Source organism: Hyla sarda, chromosome 3 (genome assembly GCF_029499605.1).
Source record: "Hyla sarda isolate aHylSar1 chromosome 3, aHylSar1.hap1, whole genome shotgun sequence".
NCBI lineage: Eukaryota > Metazoa > Chordata > Amphibia > Anura > Hylidae > Hyla > Hyla sarda.
In genome coordinates, this window is record NC_079191.1 from 338176397 (window position 1) to 338198984 (window position 22588).

Genomic DNA, 22588 nt, shown 5'->3' on the forward strand with positions numbered 1-22588 from the left:
CGCCCTGAGTCCGCTCCCTCTCTATAATGTGGGGTCACGGTGTAGCCCTGCGTCATAGCGGGTTGGGCCCGTGGCTAATAGCGCGTGGCAATGATCATGGTGCCGAGCTCTATTTACCCTTTAGTTGATCGCCGCATCTAAAGTGAAAGTAAACTACCCCTAGCTAGCTTAGTGGGCTGTTCGGGACTGTCGCGGTGAAATAGCGGCATCCAGAACAGCTGGAGGACACAAGCATGGTCCCTACCTTCCTCCTGTGTGTCCAATCGCCAAATGACTGCTCGGTGCCTGCGATCCAGGCATGAGCAATCAAGCGGCAGAATCATTGATTGTTATCCTATGAGATAACAATGATCAATGTAAAAGATCAGTGTGTGCAGTGTTATAGCCCCTATGGGGGCTAGAACATTGCAATTAAAGATGAGCGAAGTTACAGTGATTTGATACTTCATGAACTTCTCGGCTCGGCAGTTGCTGACTTTAGCCTGCATAAATTAGTTCAGCTTTCAGGTGCTCCGGTGGGCTGGAGACACTCTCCTAGGACTGTATCCACCTTTTCCAGCCCACCGGAGCATCTGAAAGCTGAACTAATTTATGCAGGCTAAAGTCAGCAACTGCCGAGCCGAGAAGTTCGTAACGAATCGAATGACTGTAACTTCGCTCATCTCTAATTGCAAAAAAAAGTGAAAAAAATAAATAAAATTAAAGTTAATAATGATAATTTAACCCCTCCCCTAATAAGTTTTAATCACCCCCCTTTTCCCATTTAAAAGAAGTGTAAATACAAATAAACGTGGTATCGCCGTGTGCAGAAATGTCCGAATTATAAAAATATATCGTTAATTTAACCGCACGGGCAATGGCGTACACTCAAAAAAAATTCCAAAGTCCCAAATAGCGTATTTATGGTCACTTTTTATGCCTTGAAAAAAGGAATAAAAAGCGATATCAAAAAGCCCAATCAATACAAAAGTGGTACTGCTAAAAAAAAATTCAGATCACGGCGCAAAAATGGAGCCCTCGTACCGGCCGTACACGGAGAAATAAAGTTATAGGGGTTAGAAGATGACAATTTTAAACGTATAAATTTTCTTGCATGTAGTTATGATTTTTTCCAGAAGTCCGACAAAATCAAACCTATATAAGTAGGGTATCATTTTAATCGTATGGATCTACAGAATAAAGATAAGGTGTCATTTTTACCGAAAAATGTACTGTGTAGAAACGGAAGCCCCCAAAAGTTACAAAATGTATCGGCAGGATATGTCATGTGTCCCCTAGATGGGGATCCGCATCTATCTGCTGGACCCCAAGCTATCTTCAGATCGAGAGCTCCCATTACATTTTAATGTAAACCTTTTATTTTCAAGCATCATACTTGATTTGAGATTGGTTATCCTCGAAACCCAAAGAGCTATTCTCTCAAACCCCAAGGGTGTCTGTTATGCTTCTCTGGATCATCACATGACTACTTTCACACATGATTTCCTGACCTATACCTCCATTCAATGCCACTGTTAATATACGTCACCTATAGGCTCCCATGTTGAAATTGTGTATATACTGTACAACATGGAATATAACCTCAAAGACTCCTCCATCTGCGTGCAGCCAAGTAAAGCAGTGGTCTGTGGACAAGCAGATTTTATGCTTGACTAATTATTTTAATCTTTTTAAAATACAGTAAAAGGGATTTGGAAAGGATTGCAGGATTATTGCTTTCATACAAATCTATATAATTGAGTTAAAGAGAATAATCTTATGGTGTAGCCATCTCTCTGGTCCTTTTATGTGCTTTCTGGAATAGATGTTAATGCACAACCTTATTTGTTTTGCAATGAATCCAGTTTGCTTTAAGTATAAAAGGGATTGCAAAACCTGTTATTTTCTGATCTGGTTCTAGTTTTTGCTTGTCATTTTTATTCAATTTCTTTAGGTGGCTGCCATTTTGCCTTAGCTGTGTTTAACAGCATTTAGTGATATGCTTTCCTGTAGGTCCCATTGACCATAGACCACAATAGACAGGACCTGTTCTATTTACCGTAGATGAGTTAGAGACCTCTTCTGGATTGTTTGGACATTTGGTGATCAGCTGTTATTGCCGAGGAAACTGTTGGTGCATCCATTTTTTACTTGAGGGGATAGAGATTATTACGAAGTGTCCATTAAGCACAGTGGGTGAACCTGCGATGCTAGGTTATACTTAATCCTACTGGATCAGAGTGCCTCTTTTTTTTGTATATAAAATATTGACAAAGGTTGTCAAAAGCAGACATTTCTAAGGCTAGGTTCACACCACGTTTTTGCAATACAGTTCCCGTATATGTTTTCAATGTGAAAACCGTAAGGAACCGTATTAAAAACCGCAAGCATTGACTCTCCATTAAAAATCCGTATGCCAAACAATGCATCCGGTTGTGTCCGTTTTGCAACTTGTACAGTTTTGTTCGTTTTTTTTCCCCGTACCCAAAACCATAGCCTACCACGGTTTTTGGTCCAGGTGAAAAACCGTATTGAAACCGTATACGTTTATTTTAACATAGAAGTCAATGGGAACCGTACAGAGCAATATGTTCCATCCAGTTTGCACCATACGGTTTTTGATTTTGCACGTTTTGATACAGTTTAGTCCGGTTTTGAGGAATCCGTTTTTCATCAAAAACCTGATAAGTGAACTGTATTTAAAAAAACGTGGTGTGAACCCAGCCTAACACTTACTATAAATGTAATATATCCACATTGACAGGATGTGTCAAAACAGCCTCAGTGCTTTAACCCCTTGAGGACCGCCATTTTTGCATGTTTTGTTTTTTTTCTTCTCCCCTTCTAAAAATCATAATGCTTTCAATTTTCCACCTACGGACCCATGAGGGTTTGGTTTTTTTGCGCGACCAATTTTACTTTATGACATCAATTATTTCACCACAAAATCTATGAGGAAACAAAAAAAATTATTTGTGGGCAAAATTTGAAGGAAAAAAAAACATTTTGTAACTTCTGGGGGCTTTCAATTCCACGCAGTGCACTTTTTGGTACAATTGACACCTTATACTTATTGTGTAGGTCCATATGATTAAAATGATACCCAACTTAAATAGGTTTGATTTTTTTACTTCTTTTAAAAAAATTATAACTTTGTTTGAAAATTAGCATGTTTAAAAATGTCCTATTTCGACCCCTATAACTTTATTTATTTATTTATTTATTTATTTATTTTTTTTATTTTTTTTTCTGTATACGGGAATGTGTGCTCATACCATTTTTGTTTGGATGGGACTTTTTGATCACTTTTTATACATTTTTTTTTTTTTTTATAGTATACAAAGTGAACAAAAATACGCAAGTCTGGACTATTTTTTTATGCATACGCTATTGACCGTGTGGTAAAGTTACATTTTTATAACTTGGAGATTTTACGCATGCGACAATACCACATATGTTTATGCTTATTTTTGTAAAATCACTTTTTTTAAAGGGGTATTCCAGGCCAAAACTTTTTTTATATATATATCAACTGGCTCCAGAAAGTTAAACAGATTTGTAAATTACTTCTATTAAAAAATCTTAATCCTTTCAGTACTTATGAGCTTCTGAAGTTAAGGTTGTTCTTTTCTGTCTAAGTGCTCTCTGATGACACCTGTCTCTGGAAACGCCCAGTTTAGAAGAGGTTTGCTATGGAGATTTGCTTCTAAAATTTGCTTCTAAGATTTGCTTCTAAAAATGTAACTTTTTTTTTTACACTATTTAAGTCCCATAGGGAATCTTCAGATTGCATACACTGTTCAACGCTATGCCATAGCATTACTCAGTGTTATCGGTGTTCTGCTGCTCCAGGCATCAGATCATCGATGGGACGGCGAGGAGGCAGGTAAGGGCCCTCCCGCCGTCCTCTCCGCTCATCGGGGCACCGCGGTTTCAGCCTCAAGAGGTTAAAGACCTGGGGTGGGTATTTATCAATCCTTATGAAAGGAATAGTAGTTGCTCATGGCAACCAACCAGATTGCTTCTTTAAAGGGGTATTTCAGAGATTTTTTCTTTCTTTCCACATGCCCAGGCTATTGTAATTAATAAATACCTTCCACCACTCCCCCTGTGCTGTTGATGTGGCCATCCTGTCCTCTGCTTCTTTTTGCTTCTGGGGCCTGACACGTAACACTGCATCTAAGCTAATCACCAGCTGTAGTGATGTCCCACCTCCACTAGCAATAGGCTGATGTATTGGGCCCGGGCACCAGGAAAAAGACCAGGCCCAAATCCAATACATTGCACTGCCGCTCATGGAAACAAAATTTGCTGGAGTACCCCTTTAATTTTTTTAAAAGGCTTCTAGAAATATTGCAAAATTGCTCCTTTGGTCATTGATCAATGTTTGATTCATCTCCTTAGTGTGCTCCCCCTAGTTATAATATCAACTAGAAATTAAGCTGTCATTGTAAATGTGAAAATTGGTTGAAATAAAGCTCCTGTACAAATGAAAGTCAGAAAGAGGTCCTGGAGCTTCTTTAGGGTCGTGCATAGGATATAATTGGGTCAGAAAAAGAATAATCAGCCACTTTGACCTGATGTCCAATATAGTAGCCCTACAGTCCATGGGGCACAGCTAGACAGACCTACAGACCAAGGATGCACAGTTGGAGAGCCACGGAGTGCAGGAAAGAGAGTACTTCAGCTCATTAACGGGCTTCTAACATCACATTTATGTCCCCCACTTAATGTATGCTATGTGATGTATACTTATAACAGGCAGTGATAGATGCCCTACAGAGCAATCTGTCACATGTTGAGGAATATGGTCGAATGGGTCCCAGATAGAGAAGAGCGAACTTACAGTAATTCGATTCATCATGAACTTCTCGGCTCGGCAGTTGCTGACTTTAGCCTGCATAAATCAGCTTTGAGGTGCTCTGGTGGGCTGGAAAAGGGGGATACAGTCCTAGGAGAGAGTCTCCAGCCCACCGGAGCACCTGAAAGCTGAACTAATTTATGCAGGCTAAAGTCAGCAACTGCCGAGCCGAGAAGTTCGTGACAAATCGAAATCACTGTAACTTCGCTCTTCTCTAGTCCCAGAGTTTTCTAAAAGACATTGTTCTCCTCTCTCACCATAGCTTTCACATCCCTTATGGTTACTAGTGTTCCTCTGTCTTTTAGCTTAACTTGATTAAAATCCATTGGTTGGCACTTCCTTTTCATCCTTTACCTTTCTGTACAGATGTTGTTAGTTTGTTTGAACGCTTCCACTGCTTAATGTACAACCCTGCATAGTGTGTTATCAGTCCTTTCAACCACCCCTGTTATTTCTTTTGGTGGATATTTAATAAACTTTATTTTTTCCGTATCCATATTTTGTTCGTTCAGAGCATTCCCATCGTATCAGGTACATTTTCAGAATAATCTAGTGCGTGTATATGGGGAGTAGCACAAATTCTGCCCATAATATAACTTCTGAATGGCATCCCTTAACATTCGCCAGATTTCTGCTATGATTTTATAGTACACCCTAAAAAGCAGCATGGATTACATTATAGAGCAGTTTAATCTGGGAATCTGGCCCCGAAGTGAGATCTAGTACATATCAACTTATGTCTCTGCTTGCTTCTGTCTCTCTCCCCAGCCTCTCCACCCATCTTTCCTTTCTCCTTTCCATAGACTTCTATAGGCAGCATGTAATCTGATACCTTAATAAGCTGCTCGTTTGTTTTTAAAGACAAGACAGCATTGAGCTATTCTTCAAAGAGAGATGAGTGCAGGAGGAGAGGGAGCAGTAAATGCATTCTTCACTTTAGAAGATGTATTATAATGCTTCTTATACTTTCTTGATTTGTACAAAATGTGTTAAAGCAACAATGTCTATTTAATGCTACAGCTTCATTGCTTGTTCTGTGATATTTGGTTTGTTATAGTAAACAGGATATTTTCAGATTAATTTGATTCCTGGGTATTACAATTCTTTTTGCAAACACCCCTGCTTCCAGACATTTAAATCGAGAAATACATGATTTTAATACACAGGCCTAAACCAATTAAATAGATGGTCTCACATGACTCACAAAGCTTCTTCCTTCGCTTCCAGAAATGAATGCTTTTTAGAAATGGCCTCGTCTAAAAGGGGTTGGCAGCTTAGTTTTGCCACACAATGTTCAAATGTGGGTGAATAGGACCTATTCTAGTTGAACCAATCACCTTATTGGCCAGGTACATATGCACCTCCCATGACAACATTCAACCATTGTGCTAAAAAGATACCTTTCTTAACTTTCAGCTATTTGTTTGTAGTAAACAGTGAATGTCCAGAGCATATGTGCTCCAAATCTGAATATTACTGTATTCTTTTTACAGGTTCTTGCCAGCTATATAAATCCATCTGGATGTGCCGTTAATGGAGAAGTGCCAGCCAATGAGGTTCGAGGCCAAAACAGTAATGCACTTCCATCTGTCTTGTTGGAACTACTCAGTCAATCCTGTCTTATACCGGCTATGTCCTCATACTTACGAAATGACTCAGGTACTTTTGCTTTACTTAAGCAGTTTACTTTCAAGTGAACACAAATTATATGTATGCATTCATGTAGTTTTTTTTAATGTGTTATGCCTCTCAGGGTATCACAATCATATTTAAGATTACAAAAACTTACTGCTATTAGTTTTTATTAGTTTACATTTCATGGAAATGATTACTTTTAACCCCTTATGGACACAGGATTTCATTTTAAAATTTTTTGGTTTTTCCTCGCCTTCTAAGAACATATTTATTTCATCCACAGACCCATATGAGGGCTTGTTTTTTTTCACGTCCAATTGTATTTTATAAATGCATAATTCATTTTACCAATAAATGTATGGTGAAACAAAAAAAAAATTTTGTGTAGGGAAATTTGAAAACTGCAATTTTTTTTTTCTTTTAGAGGGTTTCATTTTTACGCTGTACACTTTACATTTAAATTGTTTTCCTTAATTTGTGGGTCAATATGATAAAACAATACCCTTGTTTGCATACTTTTCTATTATAAACAAAATAAGTGTTTAATATTGCCCTGTTTTGACCTCCTATAACAGTGATGGCGAACCTTTTTGAGCCCAAGTGCCCGAACCGTAATGCACGCCAACTTTTTTCCCCGTCAAAGTGCCAGCACAGCAATTAAAGCAGAATACACATTAGGGTTGGCAGTATAGTTCCCCCACATTAGGGTTGGCAGTATAGTTCCCCCATATTAGGTACAGTATAGTTCCCCACATTAGGTTGGCAGTTTAGTTTCCCGCACATTAGCGTTGGCAGTATAGTTCCCCCACATTAGGTGCAGTATAGTTCCCCCACATTAGGTGCAGTATAGTTCCCCCACATTAGGTGCAGTATCGTTCCCCCACATTGGGTGCAGTATCGTTCCCCCACATTGGGTGCAGTATCGTTCCCCCACATTGGGTGCAGTATCGTTCCCCCACATTGGGTGCAGTATCGTTCCCCCACATTGGGTGCAGTATCGTTCCCCCACACTGGGTGCAGTATCGTTCCCCCACACTGGGTGCAGTATCGTTCCCCCACACTGGGTGCAGTATCGTTCCCCCCACATTGGGTGCAGTATCGTTCCCCCCACATTGGGTGCAGTATCGTTCCCCCCACATTGGGTGCAGTATCGTTCCCCCCACATTGGGTGCAGTATCGTTCCCCCCACATTGGGTGCAGTATCGTTCCCCCCACATTGGGTGCAGTATCGTTCCCCCCACATTGGGTGCAGTATCGTTCCCCCCACATTGGGTGCAGTATCGTTCCCCCCCACATTGGGTGCAGTATCGTTCCCCCCCACATTGGGTGCAGTATCGTTCCCCCCCACATTGGGTGCAGTATCGTTCCCCCCCACATTGGGTGCAGTATCGTTCCCCCCCACATTGGGTGCAGTATCGTTCCCCCCCACATTGGGTGCAGTATCGTTCCCCCCCACATTGGGTGCAGTATAGTCCCCCCCCCCACATTGGGTGCAGTATAGTCCCCCCCCCCCACATTGGGTGCAGTATAGTCCCCCCCCCCCCACATTGGGTGCAGTATAGTCCCCCCCCCCCACATTGGGTGCAGTATAGTCCGTCCCCCCCACATTGGGTGCAGTATAGTCCCCCCCCCACATTGGGTGCAGTATAGTCTCCCCCCCCCACATTGGGTGCAGTATAGTCTCCCCCCCACATTGGGTGCAGTATAGTCTCCCCCCACATTGGGTGCAGTATAGTCCCCCCCCACATTGGGTGCAGTATAGTCCCCCCCCACATTGGGTGCAGTATAGTCCCCCCCCACATTGGGTGCAGTATAGTCCCCCCCCCACATTGGGTGCAGTATAGTCCCCCCCCCCCCACATTGGGTGCAGTATAGTCCCCCCCCCCCCACATTGGGTGCAGTATAGGTCCCCCCCCCCCCCACATTGGGTGCAGTATAGTTCCCCCCCCCCCCACATTGGGTGCAGTATAGTTCCCCCCCCCCCCCACATTGGGTGCAGTATAGTTCCCCCCACATTAGGGTTGGCAGTAAAATTCCCCCCACATTAGGGTTGGCAGTAAAATTCCCCCCACATTAGGGTTGGCAGTAAAATTCCCCCCACATTAGGGTTGGCAGTAAAATTCCCCCCACATTAGGGTTGGCAGTAAAATTCCCCCCACATTAGGGTTGGCAGTAAAATTCCCCCCACATTAGGGTTGGCAGTATAGTTCCCCCCACAACATTTGGCAGGCAGGGTTCCCCCCCACAACATTTGGCAGGCAGGGTTCCCCCCACATTAGGCAGGCAGGGTTCCTCCACAGACATACAGCCTCCAGCCATATGCAGTGTATGGCTGGAGGCTGTATTATCTGTGTCGGAACACCGAACACCGGAACACCGATGCGCGCGTCATCCTCAGTCCTCCCCGATGCTCCGCTCTGCTCTGCTTTACGGGCACATGCACGGGGCGTCAGTGACGTCCCTGCGTGCTCTACCTCCCGGCGGTCCCTGCGTTTTTAAAACTAACGTGGGACCGCTTAGAGGTAACCGGGACATCCTTGTGTCCCGAAATGACATTTCGGGACACAGGGATGTCCGGAATGTGACGGGGGACTGTGGCCGCGTGCCCACAGAGGAGGCTCAGTGTGCCAATAGGGTCGCCATCACTGTCCTATAACTTTATTTTTCCATATGCCGGGTTGTATGAGGACTCATGTTTTGCGCCATGATCTGTTTTTTTTTTTTTTTTTTTTTTTTTTTTATATGTACCATTTTTGTTTGGACGAACAGTTGTATTCCATTCTATATTGTTTTTTTTTTTTCTGACATGATGTGACAAGAAAATCAGCAATTCAGATTTTTATTTTTATTTTTAAGTTTACTCTGTTCACCGTGAGGCAGAGTAAACATTGTATTTTAATGGATCCGACAATTCTGCACGCAGCGCTACCAAATATATAGTGTATTTAATTTTTTATATGGAAAAGGGGGGCGATCTCTGTCACCCTAGTACCTAGAAGAAAACGAGACTTCGCTCCACTTTGTAGTAACCCTGAGACTTAAGGCAGTGTTTTCTGACCAGTGTCTCTCTCCCTGTGGCAAAATTACATTTCCCAGCATGCCCAGAACTTTTTCCTGTACGTTCATGCTGGGAGTTGTAGTTTTGCAACAGCTGGAGTTACACTGGTTGGGAAATACTGGATTAGGCACTCACTGATTGCAGTTGTGCAGATCAGGCACAACACTAAGAAGGGCTTGTAGTGCTAGCAAATTGCATCAGCTACTTCATCCCCTTTTTACTGGCTTGTACACAATATAGAAAAAGGCGGAATAGCTTAATTATCCCTAAATGGCACAGGGTAGACTGAGCAATCCAACCCTACACCTATAACCGAAATAGGATGGAGCTCAGTCTATAGATATTTGGAATCTCAAATATTTATTTATCATAAAATATATATATAACATAAATACACAGGTGGTTCACAGGGCCCTTGTGAAGCCACCTCATTAATTGCCACAATAAAAACACACAGTATTGCCACCAATAATTATGTTCTTAGGTGTGTTAATCCAGTTGATATTGCTTATTGCATTGTCCGCTAATATATAGACTGGTAGAAATTCCAATATTATTTATCCATATACAGCTAATGTATAAATAGCTTGGACATCCGTTAATGGTAATATAGTTCCACAGTTAAAGGGGGGTACTCCAATCTTTACTCTTTCCCATATTTCCTGTTTCCAAAACATCTATAGATCACACCCTTTGAGAGGTGTCATTGTCACAAATTACCAGGGTTATTTACATCACCTTTCATTTTTATTTATAATTTTATAGCTGATCGGTGTGTGTGTAAATATAAATATTAAGTCCTTCGATTAAACATGTTTGCTTCTAAGGCAGATGTATATAATGTAATTTCCTATATCTCTGTTAAACACCATAATTGGTCTTATGGTGGATTGGCCCATTAAAGGGGGACTCCGGTGGAAAAAAATCAACTTGTGCAATAAAGTTAAACAGATTTGTAAATTACTTCTATTTAAAAATCTTTACCCCGCTAGTACTTCTCAGCTGCTGTATGCTACAGATATACTAGAGAGAAATTTGGGAAGTTCTTTTCAGCCTGACAACAGTGCTCTCTGCTGACACTTCTGTCCATGTCAGGAACTGTCTAGAGCAGGAGAGGTTTTTTATGGGGATATTATTCTAACCTGGACAGTTCCTGACACGGACAGAGGTGTCAGCAGAGAGCACGGTTGTCAGACAAAAAGGAAATAAAATTTCTCTGTAGTATACAGCAGCTAATAAGTACTGGAAGGATCAAGATTTTTTAATAGAAGTAATTTACAAATCTTTCAGGCACCAGTTGATTTGAAAACATTTGTTTTCTACTTGTTTCCACCGGAGTTCCCCTTTTAAGTGGATCACTGTTTTTATAATTCTCAGTCATAGTCCACGCCTCCTTAATCCGTGTAATATAACCTCTACCACATCCATATCACATAGCTGATCATTAGTTGTTGAACATCCTCATCACCTTGTGTGGTCCTATGTGCAGTATAAAACCTCACCCCCAGAAGTGCCAACACAAACACTGATCACAGTTGACTTAAGATGAATTTTTTATTAAGATCATAAACAATACATTTTTAACTTTTTAATCCGTTTTTTGTAGGCTTTGTTTACCGGTAATTTTTGTTGTTAAAGGGGAAAATAACATTAAAAAAGAGAGACTAGATTTTATTGCCGCTATTGATAGCAGCCTTTAAAGGGGTAGTCCAGTGGTGAAAAACTTATCCCCTATCCTAAGGATAGGGGATAAGTTTGAGATCGCGGGGGGTCCGACCGCTGGGGCCCCCTGCGATCTCTCTGTACGGGGCCCCGGCTCTCCGCCGAGATAGCGGGTGTCGACCCCCACACGAGGCGGCGGCCGACACGCCCCCTCAATACATCTCTATGGCAGAGCCGGAGATTGCCGAAGGCAGCGCTTCGGCTCTGCCATAGAGTTGTATTGAGGGGGCGTGTCGGCCGCCGCCTCGTGCGGAGGTCGACACGCCCCCTTCCAGCGGGCTGTCGGGGCTCCGTACAGGAGATCGCGGGGGGCCCCAGGGGTCGGACCCCCCGCGATCTGCAACGTATCCCCTATCCTTAGGATAGGGGATAAGTTGCTCACCACTGAATCACCACTGGACTACTCCTTTAACTCCATGTTTTTCTTATTAGGAAATAAATGTCAACCACCTTTCATTCCATTATCACTTTTGTAAGAGGTTAATTTAGATCTGTTACAGAGAAGAGCTCTACAAGTCACTCAAACTTGCCAACATTTGCAGTGCCAAAATAAGGACATTTAAGCTCTGCCCTGAAACATCCATAGCCACCTATGAATCCCCCTTTTCCCCCAACTTTTGGCTGGGGTTTGTATAACCTTGCCTATTTTCTGGTATGGTTTAGCAGGATTGTCCTGGCAAAAGTGTCTGTCAGAAAATATGATTAATATGGAAAATAAGCAGCAGCAGGTTGTGCTTAATTCCTTTGTTTTAAGATTCACTCCCATTATTTCTTTAGCAGTTCAGTAATGACACATTAGGTGTAAGAGAGAATAGAAACATGGTTGTCAGCATGTTAAAGTATCCTCTAGCAACCAATATATGACCTTTAAAAATGAGAGAATTTTCACATCTAACTGGAGGTGGCCCATACACCTTAGAGCCCTACTCTTTTCCTATACATGTTAGTGCTTAGACAAGCATTCACGTGTTTGCAATTAAAAGGAGGTAATGGCATCAAGTAAATTGAAATCCAGCATGCCCCACACTTCTTTCACCAGCATCAATTAACGGGGTACTCCTCTGGCCAGCCTTCGGAAGTAAATGTTCCAAACGCTGTTTTCACGCTGTGGGGGTCTGCCACGCCCCTGTCCCCTCAATTAGTCTATGGGAGGGGGCTTGACTGCCGTCATGCCCCCTCCCATAGACTTGAATTGAGGGGCCCTGGCCGTGATGTTACGAAGGACGTGGCCGACCCCCACAGCGTGAAAACAGCATTCGGTACATTTACGTCCGAAGGCTGGCCCAGTGGAGTACCCCTTTAAGGAGAGAGTTTTGACTCCCTTGTATAGATTAGATGATCGGCGGGATTGGCTGATCTCCATCTTATGTATAGGGATAGATTAAAGTCTGCCAAATTTCCTCTCATTAGACAATATGTTAATGCAGTTTTTTCTGCTAAAGCCCTGTTACTTTAGTTCGACCAAGTGCCTGTTAACTGGGAACTTGACGCAATTCTTGTGCAGTATGGTGCAGTTTATGAGAACCAGAAAAACATCGAAGTACTGTTGAATTGTTGAAATGCTTATAACTTAATACGTAATGGACATGTTCTGGGATTTCATGATCACCTGATATACTGGACAAGTTGATACAACACGTTAATACCATGTTATGCAGATTGTTCACATATGAGAAAATAACTACTTTCTGTAGTTTTTGGGTGGATTGAAAACACTTTACCTTCAGCCTGATGTGCATTTCAGTGCCATCATTGGAGGCGCCATCAATATGGCTCATACATAAAAAGCTGAAAGTGCAGGAGCTTATGGCGAGACTCCAAGATCTTGACATCAGAAGGTATCCAAAGGTAAAGCGTCACTTAAATCCAGATTTATGCATCAGAAATGCAAACCATTAAAAACATACATAATGGCTAAAATTTAGAGTACCCATACATGAATGTCTCACACTTCCCTCTGTATTCTTACCTAGAACTTAAGGAGAGCAATCTTTTAATCATGTTAAGATCATTTTGTATGCATGACAGATGTGGATAAGCCCTGTATGTAACCATTTGGTAATACGATCTGGTTAAAGGAGTGGATTTGGATAGAGCTAAGGTTTCATACAAGTTCCCATATAAAAATATTGGCACACGCCTGATGTATGTGTCAGGTAGATAATAATTTTTTTCAAATGATTTAGTAAAGAAACAGTTTAGCTTGTCGTGGGTTAATAATTTTTACGCTTTCATGAGAAATGTAATTTGTGGGATAGTATTCCAATCATTTGGTATGTTACCTTATTTCCTCTTTAGGTTTCAGACATTATTGCTTCTCTGCAAGGTGAATTTGGGCACTTGGTGGTGTTTTGAAAATATTTGCTGTTTAATTTGACCAAAAATTTAAATTTATAAATCCACGTTTGATTATAAAAGTCAAAGCAATGCGCATATGGTATATTTTATAGCCTGTTTAAGGATGATCAGACCTGAGGGGTACTAGTAGCTCTTTTTCTTATGAGTTTATAGACCATGTCTTCTCTGATGCTCATATCAACAGCATATGTAGGCTTCATGTCATGAGCATTTCTGGCCTTTTCTATTAAAAGTTCATTTTGGTAAGTCCTATATCTAAATGTTTCTATAAATATGTATCCTGTTATTTTAGTCAACCAACCTTGAAGACAAAATCTATGTCTCATTTGTGTAGCTGCATCGTTCCCGTGTACCCAATGTTAAGGAGAGGGCACAGTGGAGAACCTTTTTCACCTCTGTTTTTATGGCTATTTTGGCCTGTCCAGTTAGGGTGAAAGCACTAAACTACTATTGTAAAGAGATTTCCACAAAAGAACCTGAATTCCTTGACCTGTTCTCACTTTTATCATTGTCATATGGTAATAATTTAATACATGGCTTTTTTTATGGAGTGCACTGTTTTGGTAATCGACTTGCGTCACCTAAGCAATGAAAGGGTGTTGACTGCTCAGCTGGTAGATCATCTTCACTAGTGTATATATGGTCCATAGGTAAATCATGTAAAGCACCAGCTTCGCTGAACAAGAAGTAACATAAGTTCTGTATTATACAAAAGAACCTTATCTGACAATATGGCACACATACGTTAACAGCATAGTTACACCTAGAACAAACCTTGCTCTTGTCTCCAATATACATGACCTGTTAGTAAGCAATATCTTTCCCAAGCATTTAAACCAATGGTCCATGTTAGTGAAACTGGTGCTTTGTTAGAATTGGTACTCGGTTATGTCTGAAATGAATATTTGTTACGTAGTGTCAGAGCTATATGTGACACTTAAAATTGGTGAAGCATTGGTAAGATGAATGATTTGGTATGGAGTTTGATACACACTTTGCTAAATTTACACGTGCAGAAAGCTAGGCCCTGGGTTTTCTTAGTTTCTTGTTTCCAGGCCATACATAGATTAAACTCACAGGTTCTCATATCAATAGCAATGCCAACATCTATGGTATCCTCATGAATAATCCCTTGACGTTGTCTACCAAAGCCTCACATTGTATACTCTTCATCTTGCCTGCCATGTTCGCAGTGGTAATAAATAAAGCAGAGTGGTTACAAGGTGACAAATTTAGTAAGGTGCTTTAGAAATAAAAAAAAATCTATAATCAGGGAGAAATTGAAATGCAACAAAAATCTTAACCAGCCATGGTGGTGCCTGAATGGAAGCATATATTAGAAATGTTTCACATGGAGTTTTAGAAGACTTTGAATGTTTTTCCCTGTTGAGTGAGTGAGATGCCATAAGATGGACACGACTGTACAAATATTTCCTGTATCTTGAGTTTTATGGCAGTAACACAGCACTCATGGGCTTGTATAAAGTTGATGCACAATTGCACCTCTGTACATAAGTGATTTCTGCTCATCTTGGTTTCGTACTCCTATCTACATTGGCAAATTCCATTGCCCATGGTCCACCTAGGCACTTAGCACTGGAATGTATTGGATGGTCTGAAGAATCTCTTCTTGGAGTCTTCTTATCCCATGCCATTATTCATGTAATCACTGAGGACTCACCCTCCCTGGTTACGCACCCGGCACAAAGAGAGACCATCAGAGGGTGGTGTAGATGTACACAAACACAATGACAAAGAGATTGAGCACAGTTCCTATAATCCCCAGCATGGCTAAGATGGACTCCTCTTTCTCTTCTTTCTCCTCTTGCTTCCTCACTTCTGTTGCTGCTGCCGTGATAGCAGACGTGACCATGTTTCCCAGAAATGTCTTCAGCAATCCTCCGAAGACGGTCTAGAAGAAAAAGGTTGGAAGAGAAAGATAGGCTTTACCTACTGTAATGTGCATGGTGCTATTATTTGCATTCATGCAGGTGTTATAGAAGTTTGAGACGGAAAGTTACTTTGATGCTAATGGTGTGTGGTCACACAAGAAATATCTAGGACTAAACGAAAATTGATGTCAAAAGTTTTAAAGCCAATAAGCTCAGGGATACGAAGTACGTAACAGGTCAATCACACAAATGGCATGCTGTAAGTACTATAGAAAGTATTTGTTTAAGCTAGGCATGTGCAGGCAGTCATCCATTGTGTATTTGTATTTAATGTATAGTCAGATGCCTTGTAGTGGACGTGGCTATTGACATTCTGATAAATTGAGTGCTCTATAATCCATTTGTACACTTGAAATTGAATTGCCAATTAACCCTCTTCAGTGCTGGAGAGGATCCGTGTGTGCAGTGGGGGGGGGCTCTTCACTACAGAGGTATATGGCTGTCTATTGCAACCTGCGGTGTCCCATTTTATCATTATATTACAAGTGTTAATCCAATTACCATTCATTAAATATTACTACGCATTCCTTCCCCCCCCCCCCTTGCTCGCTTAACATTGGCAAAACAATAAGAACAATGTTATTTTTAAGGGTGCCACATTTGCACCAGCTATAATGTGAGCACAGTCATATAGGACATGCATGCTTTAGGACATGTGAATGCTTCTTTGTCTAAAATGTTGCTGGAAAAAAGCACTAAATTAGTAAAATAAATGTAAGATTTTTTATTTGTTTTATATTGTTATAAAGCCTAATAAATCTTATTCAGTGCATTTTTACTTTGGCGGGGAAACCTTCTGACAGCATCCATGTAGCAAATTTAGATTATATCATACAGCAGCCTATGTAGCCATTGTTATATTAGAAGTCTCCATTTCATACAGCCTCTTCAATGGGTTAACAGAGGGGGAAAAAAATAAAATAAATGACATACAAAGGCTATAGTAAAGGGGTTTTCTGTGTGCACCTGACCATGCCGTTTCATTATAGGCATCCGTTGTCTCTTTCATGATGAATAATTAAAACTGGCTAGCATTAATAAAGATTCCTAGTGGGAGGTGTAGGCTGTGTGGAATTCTTTGTCTCCATTGCTGAGGGTACTGTAGTTCAGCGTGCTAAATAGAAGCCGAAGCATTTGCTTTTGTTCTACCTTTCCATTGACAATTAGTGGAGGGAATCCTTTTGTTCTCAGCATGCATGCATTTAAAATGAAGAATTGCTTCTTACCCTACTCTGCATCAGGAGTACAGTGGCATCAGGCATGCTTCTGTGTCCTCAACACAAGGGAAAGCCAAGGATTTATCCTCCAGCAGAGCTGTACCACACATGTATACATGTACTGTCCCTCTCCTTTCCCTTCTAAATAATGAATGGCAAAGAGAAACAAAATTCACGGCTGCTCAGTCTATCATTAATCCAATGAATCCCGGCGACGTGAAAAAGATGCTACTCTCAATATTGATCCACAGCGTGGGAACAGCTTTCCAAGAGGCTTGTCCTCAGTTTAGATCCAAGTTGGTTATTTTTTTTTCCTCCTTCAGCGGGCAGCCCCCACTGTGTAATGATTGACGATTTGTTTATTTCTTTTTCTCTTTCTCTATATATGTGTGTGTGCGCTTGTATATAAATATATATATATATATAGCTTGGTCTTTCATAGACTTAGTGCAATTCCATTCCAGGATTTTCTCCTGTAATCAGACTGTAAGTTACCCATTCCTCTTGTATCCCTTATTCCTGGTAACATGGTGTTAGGTCCAGAAGGATATGCAACTGAGCTCCATCACAGGCTTTGCCGAAGGTTTTGCATACGGTAAACTGTGGATGGAGTTCCCACCAGGCACGCTTCACACCTAAGCAGGCATCAGTGCCAGATAATTCCAAGGCATCATCCTGGACATGGCATAAGTCAGCAGCTTGCCCCAGTAGAGACGAGTGGCCGTGCTCTGGATTGCATTACAGTAGTGAGCCTTGACATTGACTAAACACGCACCTGGCACTTGCAGAATAAAGGAGCTACAAGCTGCCCTCCCAGACAGTGAGTTGCATAACAATGCGCAGCAGCACCATTGTCAGGCCAGGCACATTTGAAATCTGCAACCATTCCAGCGAGTAGCTTGTGCATACAGCACGGGAGGGGGCTGCGAGTTAACCTCAGTCCTGTAAGCTCTAAGGGAAAGCTGCGTGACAAATGGTGACATTAGGGCATTGGAGCTGAAAAGCTTCTTCTACCTTTTTCTTTAGCATCCTTTTATTTTTTTGTTTTTCCATGCTTTGCAATGACAGGCATATTGTTATAAGGGAGGCACTGCCTCTTTATAGTCACTCCTTGCAAGCTCGCCACCCAAATCAGATGGGTCACAGGGCGTGCGTCATCAAGCTGTAACCAATGCTGATGACTGGAGGGTAATGTCCCTCGAGCTTCTGTTTATGGAAAGCAATTATTTGAACTAACCTTCTGAAAATTAGAAAGTGTACGTGTGCTCTCTTATGCATGTGTGCGTTTCTGTCTGAGAAATTTCTTTGCCTTTTTTTTTATGCAATCCAGCAAAGTGGAAATCACAGCCAATTGGGTTTTATTAAAGCCTCATAGAAGCCTTTAATGATTGAGAATCTAGAGCAGCACTGCTGACCTACAATGGAAAGGTCATATAAATATGCTGACTTGCTTTTCATGAAATAGCTAAATTTTTCATGTGTGAATATATCCATAATAAATAAGCAAGTGAATAGCTGCAACAATGCCTATCCTATTGACACAGATGGCTCTGTAGAATGCAATGGATACATTTATTTAAGATAATTCAGAAGATGGCACAGTCATACGTAATTTTACAATTATTATACAATGTTTTACTCTGAGAAAAGATAGAGGGGGAAAAAAGGTGTGTGGTTTATTTATTTATTTTTAACACATGTATCTACATACATACATTAAGTTTCTGCACATATTCGTAGATATGTAATGTAAAATGTTTTGCAAAAATCTGTATAGAAATGGGTGTGATCAACTATACCCTCCAAACTGTGAGAACACTGTTCTATAATGTGCTTGTGATGGTCATTTTTCTGACTTAGGCTACATGCACACCACGTTTTCCCTACGTTTTGAACCGTATACGGCTGGGGAGAGGGGGCGGAGAGTCGGGGCGGGGCAACCGCATGCTGCCGTATGCGGTCCCCTATCTAATGTATTTCAATGAGTGACCGGAGTGAAACGCTGCCTCTGGTCGGCTCCGTTTTCCCCATATACGGTTTCCCGACCGGACCTACAAACGCTGTCGACGGCGTTTGTAGGTCCGGTCGGGAAACCGTATATGGGGAAAACGGAGCTGACCGGAGGCAGCTTTTCACTTCGGTCGCTCATTGAAATACATTAGATAGGGGACCGCATACGGCAGCATGCGGTTGCCCCGTCCCGACTCTCCGCCCCCTCTCCCCAGCCGTATACGGTTCAAAACGTAGGGAAAACGTGGTGTGCATGTAGCCTAACTGAAGCATTCTGGCTTTTTTAGTGGAAAATTTAAATAACACCACAAAAATTGCCCAAAAACTGTCTGCTTTTTCCAGCATTTTGACATGGTTTCTCTGTCTTTTTGTCTTTTTTCTTCTGTTTTAATGAAGCTTGCTTTTCTTTGAGCCTTTGGCAGTTTTTCACTGCCTTCCCAATGAAATTTTTCACACAGATAAGAGTGACCAAGAGTCATTGTGTCTTTCTTGGCGTGTTTTTCTCCCTCCCATAGATGTTAATGGAAAAAGGTAGGATTCACAGGAAGAAAAAAAAACTCCAGTCTCTGCATGCTTCAATTTTTACAAAAAAAAGACTGAGCTTAAAACACCCGAGAGTAAAAAAAAAAAAAACACCAAGTGGGGTTCATTTTTCTAGATTTTATAGCTTTATTCAGGTTATATACATTAGAGTTGTTGGCCAAACATGCGTTCAAACAGCCATTTTGCCTACCCCCACCCAATTACACATGTGTGCCTGTTATTAATGGTTCTCAGTGGGTAATAATCTGCTGCCAGATATTTAATGTTGAAATCCAGATGTTGTGTACTCTGCCCCTCCTCCATGCCCATTAGGTGATTGTCTGTAACAGTCAGCTTGTGTATGGCCACTTTTCGTTTTAACCACACCAAGCACTCTACAACCACATCTGTAATACAGCCCACCTAACCCTACTCTTATTATGGTTCACAGCTCTATATTTTAGTAGCTCCTTAAAGGAACATTAAACTTAAAAACTAATGATTAGTACCCCCTAGATATTCTTACCCGCATCAGTCTTCAGGATATTCAACATGTTCCTGGAATAAACCCACTTGCAGAAATCCTATTAAGAGTATAGAGCCTATGTCAGGCCCAAGTCCTGATTATTAAAATCCTATATGTGTATTATAACTGTGTGATGTATTATCCAAGCCATGGGTGAGAGGTCATTCAGACTGTGGGTTTGTGTATTGCATTTTATTGGGGGTCTGGCTGTTTGTTTACATCTCCTTTTGAAGTCAAAGGCTTTTTTGAAGTCATGCACTCTGGTCCCATCCTATAATCAAACAGATAAGGGGCCAGGAAGAGAGAAGACCCATGTTGCTCATTCTACTGTGAGTAGCCTGTGTGGCCTAAATGTGTTACCGTGGCCTACAACACCTCTGGACTTTCTGTTGGTTGGGAGTTGCAAAGGGAGCAGCCAGCAGTGGATCTTGATGATTTCTATGCCCGAGTGCATTCAATGTGGCAGAACATTTTCCATACAACCATTACTAACCTCATGATGCCTTTATGTAAGTGGATGTATTTGTACGCATGGTGCTCATCCCTAATACTGAATAGATCAAGATGTTTTAAATATTTTGTTTCCATTTTTAATCATTTGCTTATCAATCCTGTGATTTCCATAATTCCACTTCCTTTCGTTGGGTTGCAATTTTAATGTTGAGCAGTGTGTATTGTGAGGAAAAATGAGTCTGAATAGGTAGGACATCTCAAAAAAACATATCCACCTAAAAGTTCTGAAAGATGAGTAACTTCCCACTATGAAAGTGATCAGAGCAGGTACGACTGCCATTTAATTCTGCATTCTTGCTTCATATTCAGACTTGTTCCATAGTTTAGACCTTTTAAGCATTCTGTTTTTCTGCCTGCTCTTTATTCAGTTGCATTAGCAGCTGATTGATGGTTGAGTGCAGTCCGCTTGTTAGAGATCACTTGCTCTTCTGGCTGTTCATCAAAATGGCAGCTGCAACCTCCTTGGAGAGCAAAACTGCTAAAATGAAGTAGCTTTTTTTTAAGCTTGCTGGGTGAAATGATTCATAAACCTCTGATCCTTGGCCATATCGAGCCAGCAGGATCTAAAAAGTAATGTGGTCTAGGTGGTGGATGCCTTGCTTTGTGATTAACCCACACTACTCCATCTAGAAATTCCCTCTAAAATACATTTGTTACTGTATCCTTCTTTCTTGTCAACCTAAATGTTAAGCCTTTTTCTCATGAATTTCTCTAATTCCACTTTGTCCACGTGTCAGAGCAGAGATTTGTTCTCCAGAGCTCCTACTCTTTGTTGTAGCTGGGACAGAACATTGTAAACTCTTTTGAAAGCTATAAATTGTGTATCATTCAGTAGTTGGCACAATCGCCTTATTGTACTCTTGCTCTGAATTTGAACCCACCTTGGGCATCATGTATAAAAATATGTCCTGGCAGAGTCCTTCCCAGGAAGACAGCTATGGCTTCTCCTTGTGGATCCTGCCAGCTGACGCTAGTAGTCTTAAAAGCAAAGCTTCCAGGGAAAAGCTATGCAATTCAGCAGTAAAACTTATGATAGCTGGTGGTTTCTGAAAAAAGATTGTTCCACTTTTGTTCCAGAGGGCTAGGTGAAAGGCCTTTATACTAGGTAATGTTGAAAAAAAAAAAAACACTAGTCCATTAAGTTTAAACTAATACCTTGGTGTGTTAATCCTAAGGAATGTGGACTCTTGTATCCATTGATGTAGGCACTTGCACACACTGTTGGCCTTGTTGCTTATGTTTTCTGGAAATATACTTTACAGAATCCACTTACCTGGCAGGCACTTGGGGATGCATACATTGGGTATACTGTTAAAGTCTTGCACTCTGAAATCCCTTAAAGGGGTGTTCTCATTATCAAAAATTGTCACTTATCCATAGGATAGGAGTTAACTTGCAAATCGGTGGGAATCTGACTGCTAGGAGTCCCACCGATCCTGAGAAAGAGACAGATGCCCTCTGAATTAATGTGGCACTGTGAACATGTGGCCTGTTCTCCTTTCATTCTTTAGGGGGCTTCCATTGAGCTTGGCAATGTTCAGAAGCACCACGATCACGGACGCTCAATTTATCCAAAAGACGTTTTGTTTTCTGGATCATTGGGTGTCCGGCCTTTCAATATGAGAATACACCTTTTAGGGGTGGGGTCACACGGCCTGTGTATTGCTGCGTATTTGCTGGAGCATATTTTCCTACCAATTAAAGTCAATGGGTAGAAGAAAAAAAAGCGCAGCAAGATACGGTATATGTGACCCTATCCTTAGTCTCCACTTTTCTATATCATGAAGTCATATCCTTTGCAAAATCATCTTCACTTCTGTGGCCAGCATAAAGTTACAAATATATGGCTGAGACCTTTAAGATTTGACAAGTACATTTGCTTTTCATTTGGTTCCTATAGTTATTACATTCAGGTGTATTGGATCCTGACACTGCTCTAACTGGAACACCCTGCATACATACAGTACAATGCATTCAGAATATCCATACTGTGGGTTTTCTTTCTGTTACAGAATTATCTTTCAGATTTGCCCCATTGTAACAGGATGCAATCTGCTGCAATGTGTTTAACAGGCAGATTTTTTTCGATCATTTCAGCTTCCAATGAACATAGCCATAGATTAAAATAAAGCCGGCCCAGCCATACATTTCCTCAGCAGCAAATATAGTAACACATGCTAGCGGTCCTAAAAGAAATGGCCGTCCATGTTTTACATGGTAGACATGTAAAAGAAA

At 41.2% G+C, this 22588-nt stretch overlaps 1 protein-coding gene across 7 annotated transcripts in view; it reads left to right on the forward strand.

The window, feature by feature from the left end:
* Positions 1–22588, forward strand: part of BIRC6 (baculoviral IAP repeat containing 6) — a 338837-nt gene that overhangs the window by 250943 nt on the left and 65306 nt on the right. For all 7 annotated transcript variants that reach the window (XM_056567403.1, XM_056567397.1, XM_056567396.1 and 4 more), the window contains one exon: positions 6334–6499. In XM_056567403.1, coding sequence (XP_056423378.1) covers positions 6334–6499 — 166 coding nt within the window. The remainder of the gene's footprint in view (positions 1–6333; positions 6500–22588) is intronic.